The 16,613-nt window shown below is 30.9% G+C and overlaps 1 protein-coding gene across 1 annotated transcript in view; it reads left to right on the forward strand.

The window, feature by feature from the left end:
* Nucleotides 1–3,589: 3,589 nt before the first annotated feature.
* The window catches only part of LOC140443559 (transcription elongation regulator 1), a 91,627-nt gene continuing 78,603 nt past the window's right edge, over nt 3,590–16,613 (forward strand). The window contains exons 1-4 of the mRNA XM_072534886.1: nt 3,590–3,956; nt 8,363–8,701; nt 11,506–11,666; nt 11,742–11,976. Coding sequence (XP_072390987.1) covers nt 8,485–8,701; nt 11,506–11,666; nt 11,742–11,976 — 613 coding nt within the window. The 5' untranslated portion in view covers nt 3,590–3,956; nt 8,363–8,484. The remainder of the gene's footprint in view (nt 3,957–8,362; nt 8,702–11,505; nt 11,667–11,741; nt 11,977–16,613) is intronic.

Below are 16,613 nucleotides of genomic sequence, written 5' to 3' on the forward strand. Positions count from 1 at the left end.
AATGAAAATAACGAGTATACAGAAGAAATAAAAATGAGAATTGGACAAGCTAGAGCAACATTTAATAAGATGAGAAAAGTATTATGCAGTAGAGACCTTAATTTGCAACGCAAAATAAGAATATTACATTCATATGTGTTTTCGGTGCTGCTGTATGGGGTGGAGGCCTGGACCTTAAAGAAAGAGGTGAGCGATCGACTTGAATTGTACCGAATAATATTAAAAATAAGTTGAGTAGACCGAATAACAAATGTTGAGATCCTCAGAAAGATGAAAAAGGAAATGGAAATCATGAATACGATTAAGATAAGAAAGTTACAATATCTTGGCCACGTTATGAGAGGGGATAAATATGTGTTGCTACAAAACATAATGCAGGGAAAAATACAGGGAAACGAAGTATTGGAAGAATTGGTATAATTGCAGTTCCGTCGACTTGTTCAGAGCTGCAATCTTAAAAGTGAAAATAGCTGTGATGATTACCAACCTCCTTAGAGGAGACGGTATCTAAAGAAGAAAATTAATATCTGAATTTAAAAATTAAACTTTAAATACAAAAAAAGTACTTTATTTTTGCAACTACAGGCTATTCACTATTTCATTAATTTTGATCATATTATTAATTTGATTTATTCTAGTTGACTGTAAAATATTTAAAAGTTTTTTGTTTAGATGCATATTTCTTTTGCTATAACGTAATTTTAATAAGGTCCATTCGCTTAGCTCGGGCATATTTTGACAGATTCATAGTCAGAAACCTACAACACAAAAATTCCTACCTCTCAGTATTAATAGCTCAAGGCTGAAATACATATACACTTGGATCTAGGGATCCCACCTTAAATTTTTACCTTTACCATGCGAACTGCGCGATGCTCCATTACGCATATTATGATTTTAAAATTTTGGCTTGTGATTTCAAGAAATAATAAATTGACAATTTATTTGAAAACTAGATTTAAGCTAGATATTTAATTAACCAATTATAATCTTTTATTTATGTAGTCTTATCCAAATTATGATTAAAATGATGACTAGCAAATCTCATAAATAAAAAACTTACAACTAATTCTTAATTTAAAAGGAAATTTTATCCTTCATATCATTCATAATATATTATCTTAATTTCCAAAATTGACCAAAATTCTTTCTTTCCTCTTTCAAAAAGCCTATTTCTTGTTTTATTTGACAAACATTGAGTACTTCTACTGGTTTTTTGTATGTTTCTTTACATTTTATTCACACTACTAAATAGCAAAATCTTTTACAATGAAGCTTTTTTAAACTTCTTTTTTAATTTAAATACATATTATGTTTATATGGGATTAAGCCACAATTAATTGGTTGTAATGAAAATCACATTTTTTAACTAACCAAAGTTTGACGTTTCGAAATCGTTCTCAAAATATTTATAGAAATTTTGAACAACCTAAGAAAACGGCCAAGGATGGACCAAGGTTATTTTTATTGGTTATAATTATGATGAGCATTGATCTCCTTTTTTAATCGGTAAAAGATACAGGTTAGATTAGGAGAAACAAAATGTCAAAGTTTTAAAATCATCTGCGCAATGGTGCATAGCGCATCTCGCATGGTAAAGGTGAAAATTTAAGGTGGGATCCCTAGATCCTTGTGAAATATACATACTATTGCAGACTTCTTCCATTGAAAAAAGAAGAATTATTCTAAATAGTGGAAGTGTATACTACACCCATAAAATTTTCCCTGTATATTTAAAATATAATATTTGAGTTGTTACAATTTAACACATTGTAATAAATATTTGTATTATTCGCGTTGTTTATTTTAGTTAATATAGTTTTATTGTTCTATTATTTTTGTTTAATTCTTTGTTTCTATTTAGTTAATTAGTTTAAATTTTATTATTATGGATAGTCAAAGTTTTCCACTTGTTTCATCAGTTAATGCGTTGGTAAGTTTTTCTTAAATAAATAGGTATGATAAATGTTCTTTAAAAGTTAATATTTTTAGACGAGTAAGGATGATGTCAAATTACAAGGTAATGCAACTGCCCAAACTTTTATTCAAAATACCTACCATTTTTTTTTAATTATTTGCCGAAGGAAACCCCGTTAAGTTGATCATTAAAATATATTTATCGAATTATGTAAATGTTACAAATGTTCTTAACCCCTTAACGTACACATTAATTTTGAAGATATGGTCAAAAAATGATCGAATTTTTTTTTTAGTACAAATGTTTTGTTTTGGTTATAATTGAATAAAAAAAATATTTTCAGTGGCGTAAAACCTTTACTTTTCTCGTGGGGGGAGGGGGGGATGGTATATGCAAATCCGTTGAAATTTAAAAATTTTGTTCAGATGAAATACTTTGAATAGGTAAATAGTAGTATGATTTATATGAACAATACAAATATATTTTATTGACACACACACAATATTGTATTTTAGATGAATTATAATGAAATTTAGTAAAACAAAAAATATACACATTACTCTAACCTACCGAATATTATATGCAAAATTGACTTACCAAACAATATAATATGTTGAAAATAAGGCACAAATTAGTTCAAATGCAAAAAACAATAAATATCGACTTCAGACGACTTTACACCGGCAAGACAGAAGGCTTGTATCAAAACAAAAGTTCGACAATAATATCGGTTATAAATGATAATGATTGCAAATTGCAAGTTATGAGATAATAAATATATTTTAAAGTAACTCAATACTGACTGAGTCATATATTTTGTAATAGAAAAATAATTTAGATATATGCTTACATATGTCTCTATATACAAATATCCGCTTTGCAAGGCTTGAAAAATTTTTGGTAAACTTTTTGGTAGCATTAAGCTTGAGTTTCTTGAGAATATTTTTCAATAAACGTTCAATATTTTTCAGTTAATTTATTAGTTTTTAAAAGTGATGATAATAATGCTGAATAAGCAATATTTTAAATGATATATAATCACAAAACGTATTCAATATTGTGTTATTATAATCCACATAATAAAGTACGTTAGACAAAAACGGTAAAATCCCGGGTCGTCCAAAAATGGTTTCTGATATGAATAATAGAATATTAGTATAAGTTTGCAGAAAAAGTTCGAGGAAATACTCTAATGAAATACGCTATGAGCACGTGTGCTTGGACCTTTAGTTATTCTGTCTTAAAAGAATACACCAAAATTAAAATTAAAATAGCTGTGTCTTCCAACCCAAAGCACAGAATAATAAACAAAGAATGCCCACTCTGCTTGAAAAAATAAGCACGCGCATCTCGTTCGCGCAGACGGAATCAGCCATGTTTAAGTCGGAACCAGTTCTGTTCAGTGACATTTTATCTTGTGTGCATAGAAAAATTAACCAGGTTTAATTTATTTACAGCAACTATAGACATAATATGCACTATTTTATTCGTACTTTTAGTTGAAGAATAGAATAAATTGTTTCAAATGTACTAAATTATTAATCTCTAAAAATTTAAATTATCTCTGGAACAAATAAAATTAATCAGAACAAACATTACACGGATCATACCAGGAAGCGACGCTTGGTTGACATTGACGTTACTAATTTGTTTGACGTTGACAATTTATTATCATTATCACACTGACAAGTGATAGGAATGTCGGTGTGGGATAGTTTAGAAAATAATTTTCCAATATCTTAACTTTTTAGATATTATAAAAGTTTTTCTAATTCGTTTAGGATTTTTGAGGTTATTTTAAGTTTCATATCTTTAAATAATATTCCTCTTAACACAAATGAAAAGTTTTATATAAAATCCATAATATACCTTCCCTAGTAACATAATAAACAACACTCTGTAAAATGGATGAAGAATTCAGCCCCATAGATGGGGAATCCGAGGACAATTTTGATGATGATATAGGTTTTGATAGCGAACCAGATTCACCTAAGGATTTTCCTCCCCAACGAGGCCGTGGCGGCAGAGGAGGTTTCGTGTAAGTAATTTTCCTGCCAATTTAAAAACTTTACTGCTTTAAATTACCACCTTACAGTTTGTTGCTTCCCTACTTTGCTATTCTTCCATTTTATCTATTCTGAGGGTAGGATCTAATTATAAGATATAATTTTCACTAGATCAAGTCTGCTTTGGAACTTGTAACTGTATTCACACTGTCAGACATATTCAGCTAGTAATTGGACATTTGTTTCAAACTTTCAATACATTAAGGTAAACGCCTTTTTATACATAAAACTTACAGGGAAATTAGTATATCTTAAAGAGTTGCCACACTCATAAGTTTAAACATTCTAAATACAATAAAAGAGAGAAAAATGTATCTATTTATTATTATAAACAGAACTATTCAGTTATAACAGTGATTTTAGGTAAATTTGCAAACACATTTTCAATACAAAAAATAACAGTGTCAACAATAACAATATAAACAATAATCACTTCACACAATTCCATTGATATGTAACTAGGAGTTTAACACAGACTATTTTACTGAATGGTAGAGCTTCAGCTACTTTGCTCTTTGCACTGTTTATTAGAACTGCATGTGTTGTTATTTCCAATGAAAGAGCACAGGCATTTCTGAAGAACTATTATATCAAATAATAAAATACATACTATGTATTATCTGAAATCATTAAAATGGTATAATCTAAATTAATGAATATAGACAATTGTAGACAGTTAACTCTTATGGTTATACATCTTTGTTAAAGAACCTCAGAATCTGGTACAACACAACATCTGTGCAGCTTTTCCGCACTGCTGCAGATAAGATAAAGATTGCCATGATGATCGCCAACATTCATAACCGATAGGCACATCAAGAAGAAGAAGACCCCTTATGGATACTATGTCCTTGTCCTTTGTATTAAAGTTTTGTAACATGTCTGTAGAAAAAAGCCTGTTTTGCACAAGTATGAAGTCACAAATGGTAATAAAATCTTAAATGCTGCAGTGCCAATGGAACAATATTCATGAGAAACTGAGCTCCAAAATTCAAACATCTTGACCTTGTATTGAAGCTTTAGGCTGGAATCACAATACAATTCCATTAGTTGTTCTTCTGTCTCTGTTGAAAGTGTCGATGATGTGGGTAACTGGAAAATATTTCAAATCCAGTCAGATTGCTTTAGATTATTGGTAAAATGTTTTCAAAGTGTTTGGTTAATGATAGCAAGTTCTGCGTAAACATTATTTTTAAAGACAGATAAAAAATTTCTATTGTAGGATATCTTGTAAAACAGGGAAACAGTCAATTACTCGATCTTTAAATTTTCTCTTCCATAAGACCAACTTCTGAAACCCACTAATTTTATCTACCAATTGCTGGATATGAGCATTGTTTCCTCCCAAGTCTTATTAAGATCATTTAATTTGTTAAATATGTGACAGAGATATGCCAATTTTATTATTAATTAACTCTGTATTAATAAACTTTTGTGCATCATTATGTGATTCTGTCTGTAGATATGTCTGAACCTTGTTTCTTAGTTCATATACATGTATAAGTACATTACCTATGGAGAATTAATAAGAGTTATAATATAGTTATAAGTTAAAGAGGTATGCTTGGTACCCAATTCTTTACAAAGCTCATGGAAAACTCTCTCTGATTTCACGGATTGTGTTTTAATATAGTTCATCACTTTAATAACCTGAAAACCTTAGTAAAAGTAAACCCGAGCCATAAGGTTACATGAACTTCTACTTTTCTCTCATATCTTATACCTGAAGAGTACTGAGTACAAAGAGCAAGTCAGAATCTATAAAACATACATGATCTATACTGAACTTACATATAATGCAGAATTTAGAACTAAAACATTAGCAACAAACTGTGCAGTTGCCTGTTTGTCTGTCTATGCTACAACTCTTCTAGACTGCTAAAAAAACATACTCCCACAGTTTTTATATGTTACTGATTTACATTATAATAATAAGGTAATTTATACATTTTATTGGCCTTTGAGTATATATTTAAATTCTAAATTTCAATTTTTATAAACCTAAGTACTGGGTGGACAACTAAAAAAAATTTAAATATGTCAAAAACAGTAAACTTTTTTAAAAAAATATAGAGATAATTTAGGTTTATAAATTGGAAAAAATGGCGATTTGTTTGCATATAATAGAATAGAAATATACTTATTCACAAGAATCTGTTGACAAACAAATACATGATTTAAATGACATTCAATTAAAGAGAATATGGACACCTATTGAGAATGCCTGATGAATGTTGGCCCCAAAAACTTCACAGATGGAGGCCCCCTGGAAGAAGAAAAAGAGGTAGACCTCGACGCTCATGGAATGAAGGAATTAGAAGAGCGATGGAATCGAGAGATTTGGAGGAGGAGCATGCCTTGTTAATACAGCTATAGCTGTATCCAAAATGTATTGTATTTACAAGTTGTATCCTTTAATATATATATATATATATATATATATATATATATATATATATATATATATATATATATATATATATATATATACATATTATGTAAATTTAAATGCTACACAAAATTTAAAAACTTAATATTTAAAAATGATCTGTGTTTAACAAAACAACAAAAGACTGTTTCTTCCAGCATTTAACTATGTCATAAAATAATGATTGACTGAATATGGTTCAAGATCTGTTATAATATGGCTTACATATTTCCTAAATTTGATAAAGTTATTTCCAATTTTAATTGCATCCAGCAGTTTATTATAAAATTTTACACATGCATACATTGGAAAACTGTCTGTGATAGAAGCCTCTATGCACAGGCAGATTGTAGTTGATACTGTGACTTTGTGTACTAAAGTTATGCTTTATGCTGTTTATTTCAAATATATGTTTATTTTTGAAGAAAAATACTAGACACTTATGAATATATATTCCTGGTACATTCATTACACCTAATTCTTTAAAAGTTCCTTTGCAGTAATCTCTAAATTTCAAACAGTAGTATCTAATATAATTAAATCTAATGTAAATAAAATATAATAATTTCAAGCAGTATCCTACTCACTTTTTTCTGAATAATAATTTGGTACTTCCTTCCCAGAAAAATATTCAAAATCTTATAATTGAGAGGACGTTTGCAAAATAGACAGTATGTTTTTATGTGACCTCTAAAACTGATGTTAGTTTAGCACATAATTTGTAGTGCGCAACCTGTATTTCGAAGTCTTAATTATGGTCAATATGTATACCCACAAATTTGGTGTTATCACTAAAAATACTTTGTCCTCCTGTATCTGAACATTCTTAAGTATTGTACTGTTGTTAATTTTAATTTTGAAAATCATTTAATTTGTTTTCTCTTGATTTACTTTCAGTCTGTTCATATTGAATCACATCTGAGCCTCCTCCAAAGTATCATTTGCAATATCCAGTAGGTGGTTCAAAGAAAATCTTGAGATCAATATATTTGTGTCATCAGCAAAGTTTACTAGATGAATGTTGTCCCTATTTTTTATAATGTTCATAGCTAGAGCATTAACATAAAAAACAAATAACAAAGTGCCTATAATACTGCCCTGTGGGATGCCTATACATTGCAAGTAATGACGCCTCCACAATATTATCTCAATTGTACACAATTACCAGTAATTGTATACAATTACCAGAGTCGACAGTAAATATAGTAAATATTCTTTGAAAACCCTTTATTTCTTACTTTTTCTGGTAATTATATACCACAGAGTATCTTGGTAAAAGGGAGAAATTAAATTATAACAATCGACACGCAAGCGCAATGCCTTTGTTTACCTCGTGTGTAATCAGTCTTCAGTCTGACATGTTGATTGAGACATCAAAAGTGTTTCTGTCCCAATTTGGCATGTGCTTCGTATTTTTTAATTAATGATAATATTACCTACCTATCTTTAAAGTGTGTTCTTTACAAATATAACATTTTCTGTTAACCTATCTACATTCAGAACTGATTATTTTTATTTAATAATGGAAAAGCGTTTTAATACAATAGTACTTAAAGTGGTGAATAGTAAAAAGCACAATAAGGTTTCACTTACAAAAGAGAATTACTAAAGTTTAATAAACAATGTAAATGCTTGCAAAAGTAAATGTAAAACAGATGTGTAAATGAAAAAAAAAAAAAAAACTCTCTTACTCTTACCATAACATATACATGAAAATGGCTAAAATACATTATTATCAATAATGTATATTTCTCTCTACATATTCAATATTTATGCTGGAATAAACCAGAACATTTTTATAGGCCCTTCACAATCTATTGTATCACTTTATTTGTTACTTACAGCATACTGTCCACATATTATGTTCAATTCCCAATTTCTTATATGTAGTAAATAGCAATATTTTTATATATTTTATTGAAACTAATTTTTATTTTTTGATAATTTCAGGAAAGGCCCACCATCTAGGTGGCAAGCTCCTCCACCAAGAGGTGAAAGGTTTAGAGGAAGAGGATTTTGGTGTTCCTGGTGGTCCACCATCATTTGTGAGGGGTGCTAGAGGTGGTGCTCCAATGTTTAGGGGACCCCCTCCAAGAGGTCCACATGGGAATTTCAGTGGACCTCCAAACTTTTCTGGTGGTCCACCTCCTAATTGGAGTGGGCCACCCACTGGTCCACCTCCTTTATTAGGTTTTAATGGCCCTCCAGGCACTAATTTACCACCTCCCTCCAGCAGTGGTCCACCACCCGGTGGAATGAGGCCCCCTTCAAGTATGTCTGCGGCACCAAGTAAGTATTATTATAATTTTGGTTTCTTGTAGTCAGTCTATATATATATATATATATATATATATATATATATATATATATATATATATATATATATATATACTTATATAATTATTATTTAATATTTAGTTTTAGTATTTTTGTTATGGTTAGGATATTTTATTTTTGTTAAATTTTTGTAAAAATGGGGACATCCTGTGAATAAATAAATAAACAATGCTGATAGAATACACCCTTAGCGCACCCCACAGCGAATCTGGATAACCTCATTCATTTTCAACTTTCACTTTTGGTATTTGATTCCAGTACAGGTTACATATAATTCTAATGTATCTGCTGTTTATGTTTTTGTTTAACAAATTTTTTTTGAGACGAATATGCTGCACTCTGTCGAATGCGATAAGCATGCTCGAAATCAATGAAATATGCATATATTTTCTGATTCATATTTAGGCATCTCTGTAAATGAACACCCACTGCAAACTCATCTAGAATTCCCAGGCCTTTCCTAAAACCCATTTGTGTATTACTTACTTATACCTTTGAATCAGTATAGATGTAGATTTGAGCTATTCCTTAGGTATTACTCAAGGGGATTACCATTTTTAAAATTATGTTGATGCTTCTGTTATCTCTATGTCTTCAACAGCTGTGTTATATAATATCTTTAAATTTTATGATTTAAATCTTTTTTATGTGCAACACTTTCATCTCTTAGTTGCCTAGTTTAAACTGTTTTCTCACTCCTGTTAGTTCCTTAATCCTTTTATGCATGTTAAAAAATTCTTATTTTTCCTCAAATTCTTACATTTCTTGGCACTGCTCATGTAACAATCTCTCTTTAGTTTCTTTTATTTTATATATTAATCGATCAGTTTCTTTGTATTTAATGGGATTTTTTGGTTTGAGTTATTTTCTTTCACTCATTAAAAGTACTCAGTAATTTAGTCATCCAATCTTTGTTTTCTTTCTTTTCATTTTCTCTTTCTGATTCAAGTATTGCTTGTTTTATATTCTCCCATTTCTGATCAATGTTACAGCTACATTTATTCAGTTCTTGGGCATTATGTTGATTTTCAGGTTTTCACAGTTTAGTGGTTCCCTTAATCTTTTAATATCCATCTGTCATATTTTTATATAAGCCAAGAAGGCTTTGTTTTTTGGGTCTCATTGTTGGTGTATATTTTGATTAATATTTTTATATGTTCAGACAATTATTCGTTACTTTATCAAAGTTCGCTTTGTTTTAAACTTTCATAATTTAACAGATTAAGTGCACATACACCCAATTGGATGGTCACAAGTACCCCTCACTGGAGCCAAGACAAAATCTTGTGAAATGCTCAGGAGTGCCAAAGCTACATTTTCTTTATTTATTATCATAGAACAATTTTACAAATACCATTAGGTTTCTCATGGAAAAACAAAGATATTAGTACATTGACACTTGACCACCCATGTGGGTGGACATAAGTTTTTCAGTAAAATAAAAAATCAATAGCCACCCAAGTGGGTGGACAAAAATAAATATAGATTCAAACATATTATTTATTTATTTGGATTATGAACATTTTCCAAACACTCAAAACAAAAGTATTTTATCTAGGCATGGATTGCAAAAACGTTGATTTGTATTTTGGTACATTGAAATTTTTCTTGTATCAAATAGAGTAGTGGTTAAATCTTGCATAAACTGTCATCTTCAATATCTTTGCCAAAAAGTCAAAATCTAAACAAAATTTGGAATTAATTTCTAGTTAAAAAGGCACACATTTCATTTTTATATATTCTATTACTTAACCAATATGATTGATTCGATGGTATATGCACCAGCCAAGACCCAAGAATATTTTCATTTCTTGGATTTTGTATTTTTCCATTCTTAACTACTACTTCTTACAACATTATTTTGTAAAAACGTTTTTTTGTTTTTTTTTTCTCTTACCATCAGTGCAATTACATCCTCAGATATAAATAATTGAAAATAATCAATGGGTTTTGCAGTCGTTCTGTCCAGCTAAACATTTATTTTTTCTCGCTTGTTAAAGAAAATTTCTTTTGATTAGCATATGTAATTCACTTCACCGTTCATTGCTCGCATTGCCAATAATATCTTCACTTTCAGATAAATTAGCGTCACTTTGTTCTTGTCTATCTCTTCAACGTTTTCGTCATTTTTGGTAAATAATATTGGTCAGAATCACTGGCTACAAACTCACTTCCTGATTCTTGAAATCGCTCTTCATCGTTACTCTCTCCTATTCTTATTGCCATTTCTTCCAATTCTTTTGTACTTAACTATTTTTCCAATTTTCACGTTCCATTGTATTTTAGTTATGAATAAATATCTAAATAAACCACTAATATTTAGCTAAACGGTACTAATCGCCAAACACATGCTGCGATAAAATAAAGTCTTTTACTGTCCACCCTTAAGGGTGTACACATACACTCTTTAAAATTAACAGATTTTTGTTACATTTTATTTTTAACTAACCATTAGGTGAAAACATGGAGGGTTCTAATATAATTGTAGGTCATATTTTTAGATTTCAGTCGCAGATGTTTTTTACTAATTTAATTAATAAATCATTGTACATACACAATATTTTGAGTTTATGGAAAAAACACCTGTTAATAAGGTCAATATATATCCGCTTTTATTTTATAGATATTTTGATTTTATGAAACATTTCATTTTTACCTTTTGATTTTTATCTAATTAATATGTTCATGACAAACAAAGGTCATCAAATAAACTGTAGTTTTAATAGTTATAGTTTTATACTTTTTAAATTTTGTAGATTTAGATGGACCTCCACCAATTTCAAAACCTGTCGATCAAGAAGGTTCAGGTGCTCCAACAGGTGCAGGGGTGATAACTGATTCACCAAATATAAATAGTGGACCTCATCCTACATCTACTCAGAATAACGCACCTTCTTCCCAACCAACAACACCCTTAGTAAGTATAGAATTATTATTTTATTATTTGTTGAAATTAATAACCAAATACTGATCATGCATCATTTATGTTCAGGATGCAGCTGCTGAAATATGGGTAGAAACAAAAACTGGAGAAGGCAAGTCATATTATTATAATGCTCGAACTAGAGAAACTACTTGGACTAAACCTGATGGACCTAACATTAAAGTTATTTCTCAGGATCAGGTCGAGGCTATGGCTCAAGCTGCCACTGTAGGTTTACCCCAAAATACATCTACTGCAGCCCAAGCGGCTCAGGCACAGGCCAACATATCTAATAAACCTGAAGGTATGTTTTTTTATATGTAATATTAGTTTTTATTTCCAGTATATTTTTTCAATCACTGAATGTCCAGGATTTTGCTTTAAGAGAATATTTGCCATAATATTTCAAATTTACAATAATAAACAACAATAACAAATAACTACACAAATATTTTTCTAACAAATGAATTAAATTTTTATTTATTTCGAGCATATAACTTTTTATCACATTTTCTAGCTAACCCGGTATCTCAATTTCTACTATATATAGCTGTTATGTGACAATGATAACTGTAAGCAACAAGTCATGTTAGTTATATAAAACTGATGGCGACATCCAACATTCAATAGAGATATTTGAAAAAAATAATTTGAGTACGTAGGATATCAGTAGAGGTGGGGCATATGTGGAGGCGTCATAATTTTTATTCGCAAACGTTTGTTAGGAGTATTCTGAGATGCGTTTTTTATTTGGTAAATAAATAAAAATTGTTTAAGTGTAATTCTGTACTATTTTTTGAATAAAAATCATGTAGCCCTCAGACAACATTGTCAAATTGTAAATGAGTTTTTTCCAGTATAAGATTTCACTATGTAAAATTTAAATGAATTATCAATTACCTCCTTTTATGGAAAAAAGACAAAAATGTCGTGTATTGTTCCTGTCAACCCTAATCTCTCTAAGAGTCTAATAATTCAAACTCTAAGAGTTTGAATTAATTTATTAGATTTTTCTAAATATCTGTTTCATCCGAAGAAAATATGGTTAAGATCTCCTTAAGAACTCATTTCAAGCTTAAAAATAAATGCGACGGGAATCGACCATGATTCGTTTTTAAGCGAAATACACTTGCCGAGAAGAATTTGATAGTCAAGTAATTGTATATGTATTGGGATGGGAGTGGTAAAGTGGGTGTATCTGGAAATATGTATTTTGCGAGTTTTCAACAATATTCTCCCATTGCTGTTCCCATTTCAGCCTTATTTTATTTTTTATTGAGCTAAATATATCCCTTACTGTATAAATATTGCAAAAAAAACCATTCTGCACTGCTTCCTTAGTTTTCCTATCAGCTTTTTCATTCCCTGGTATATCTACATGGCCTCTAACCCAAATAAATGTTGTATTTAAATTTGCGATCATTTTTTTTTTAAATAACATAATATGTTCACTTCATTCGACACTTCATTCCTTCGAATTTTGTATTTTTTATAGAGTCTAATGCAGATTTAGAATCTGTTAATATTACTCCTTCGAGTATGTTATTGGATGTTAACCAGGTAACACCTTTTATACTTGCAAAAAGCTCGGCAGTATAAATGCTACAAACAGGTTTTAATTTATATATCAATGATTGGTTTGTATTTTGGATAAATATACCAGAACCAACACCATCCTTCGTCTTAGATCCATCTGTAAATATAAGAGTTTTGTTATAGAATTCACTTAGTACGGATTTTAGGAGGATGTGATTTATTTGATGAGATTCAGTATACTTGGGAATTATAATTCTGTGTGTTTTTATTAAAGGTTTAAAAGGTATGGTGTACATGCACTGTAATTTGTTAATACCAAACAAATTTTGGACTCCATTGATCTCAGTAAATGCTTCTGCAAGCATGGAAGAATTTTTTAGTTCCCAATACTGGTTTGTTAAGCTTTGTTTTACAATATGACTTAATGTGTTAATCATGTTGACTCTCGGGCTTTTAGTTTTAACAAATATTTTTGCGATAACTGACGGCGTAAATTCAAAGGAAATTCATTACATTCTGCCATTATTACATTCACTGGCGAGGATATCATCCCACCGATGCAAGTCCTAAGACATTTATATTGAACTCTACCTATTTTTTTAAGGTTGGTATTACTTGAAGATCCGTATAAACAACATCCGTAGTCACTGATGGATCGCACATAGGCTCTATAGAACATTAAAGCTATACTAGGGGTTGCGCCCCAACTTCGATTTGTTATGCACTTAAGTAAATTAAAACCTTTCTCGCATTTGCTTATTAGGTAACGTATATGACTGGACCATAGTAATTTTGTGTCAAGTATGATACCCAAATATTTATATTCCTTACGCTCAGACACAGATAGATTTAGGATACGCACACACAGGGTAAGGTTCCCTGGTACCCCGTACGGTGCACGTAGTCTATGCCTGGTAAAAAACATAATAGAACACTTTTCTGTAGAGAGAGTCATACCTATTTCGTCTGTCCATGCAATCACTGTATTTATAACGTTCTCTAGAGCTTCAATGCAAGCAACATAAGTATTTTGAATGGAGTATATACAGATATATGGACAGTCATAAGCCCCTTTTATATCAGGAAATATACAAGCAAGATACTTATTAGAAGAGAACGTTATTTGAATGTCATTAACTAAATGTGTTACGGCATCCAACGTACAATGTTCCCTCCTAAAACTATATTGAGTAATAGATAAGAGAGTATTGTACTCGAGATACCACTCTATACTAAAACAATTTTTAATTGAAGGTGATTACTTGGCAACATCGCACTTAACGAAGCCCTTAACGATAACTTTTCAATGAAATCATATTCCACTTATAAATTTTGCAGAGGCGTACCAAAAATTTTTTTAATTATTTCTTTAAACACATAAGTAATTACGTAAAAATTAAATCTAAGATCGATATAATTATTAAATTATACTTCGCTTCATTCCATCAGTCTAGAACACAAATGGCATCACTGCTTTGCTAGTGAAGTACACACTAGTCGAAAGTAAATAAACCAAATCTTCATCCGGTCACCCCCGGTCTGGCCTCATTCTTGCTTTTAGTGTCGTACGCATAAGTCGCTATAAAGTGTTTTTTGTGTTAGTGCTCAATAATGCCGAAAAGAAAACATAATATATCGGAAATTGTAAGACAGCTACGAGATCTTCAAAATGCTGTCACAGAATTATCAGCTAACAACTCCTCATGTAAGTACATAATTTAATCAATTTTGTTACGGTTATTGGGAATTTTCCAACGCAAATATAACATTACTCATCGAACCGGCTGCGGCTAAGGGTGTCTTTGTTTGTTTGTTTACAAAATTATAAGGTTAACATTGCACTTTAGATATTTTATGAGATAACTACGTAACGGTGTGTAGGGATTTACCTTTTTAAAGGCCCTACTACACAATATTTTGCCTTATTTTCAATAAGTAAAATACACAGACTTAATTAAAAAATGGTGTGCAAGGATTTACCTCATAGAGGCCTTGTATCACAAAATTGATAGATGTTTACGTAAATATGAACACACATCGAATATCGATGGTATAATAAAAACTGTTACGTAATCGTGTGTAAGGATTTACCTTTTATAGGCCTTACAACACCTTATTTTCTTTTAGTAAGCAGATACAAAAATAAATTTTGCAGATTAGAATCTAACGATTTACATTAGAATGTTTTGTGCAAGGATTGATCTTTTCATAGACCTTTTCAACACGAATGTAATGGTAAAAATCTGTGTTTAATAAAATCTGTGTTATGCTTATGATATATATCGTAGATATAGCATTCGAATTTTTATTTATTTTAATTTTTTACATAACAGTGTGTAAGGGTTTACCTTATTTATTGGCCTTATAACACATTATTTTCTTTTAGCAAGCAGGTACAAATAATTTGCAGAATAAAATCTAACGTCTTGCTTTACAATGTTTTGTGCAAGTATTGATCTTTTTATAGACTTTTCTGGAACGGTATATGGTATCTGTGATATTCTTGTGATATATATCATGGATATAGCATCGGATTTTCATTTATCCTAATTTTTTGTTTATTTATTTGGTTATTTTCTTCCTTATTTCACTTCTTGGTTATCAGAGTCTGACATTTCGTTTATTTCAGACTCTGGTTCAAGTTCTGAGTCAGATTCGGGCCCCTCACGCCGTTTTAAGAGGATTAGGGCCAACCCCCTTGCTTCGTCGGATTCAGAGGAAGAAAACACAGACGAGAATGCACAGTCTGACTTGATTAATATTGCCCTAGGGGAGGACCCAAGTAAGACAAGCCCTCAAGGGATAGATCTCGATACAAAACTTGTCTCACGTTGGTCGAGCTACCTCACATCCGGTCTACCAAAAGAGACTAGGGACAAGTTATTGACCGAGTGGCCGTACCCAAACAATATTCAAAGTCTTGCCCCTCCCAAACTGAATGAGGAAGTAAAGTTACTAGCCTCTAGTGAGGATATTAAAAAAGACTCCTACCTAGAGCACATACAAACTTGTTTGGGTAAGGGTTTAAGTGCCTTCGGAGCTGCTTTTAACCAGATCTTAAAAATGCCGACAAACAGCATTACGGATTGTGTTGGACCCTTGGCAGATGCTGCGAAGCTCCTTACACATTCCCAATATTTAATATCTCTCCATCGTCGACATGAGCTAGAACCTAGGCTCAATCCTGAAATGAGGAAAATAGCCAAGGTTGGTCCAGTAGATCAAGAGCTTTTTGGAATGGATCTTGCCAATAGGTGTAAAACTGCACAGGCTTTAAAGAAATCTAGTTTTGACTTAAAAGCATTTGTGAAGAAACCTTCATCGACGTCTTTAAACTGGAAGCTGCAGCCTCAGCGAGGAAGGATGAGGTTCAATCCAGACAGGAACAACTTGGGTTACGGAAAC

This window comes from Diabrotica undecimpunctata, chromosome 6, assembly GCF_040954645.1.
Source record: "Diabrotica undecimpunctata isolate CICGRU chromosome 6, icDiaUnde3, whole genome shotgun sequence".
Classification (NCBI taxonomy): domain Eukaryota; kingdom Metazoa; phylum Arthropoda; class Insecta; order Coleoptera; family Chrysomelidae; genus Diabrotica; species Diabrotica undecimpunctata.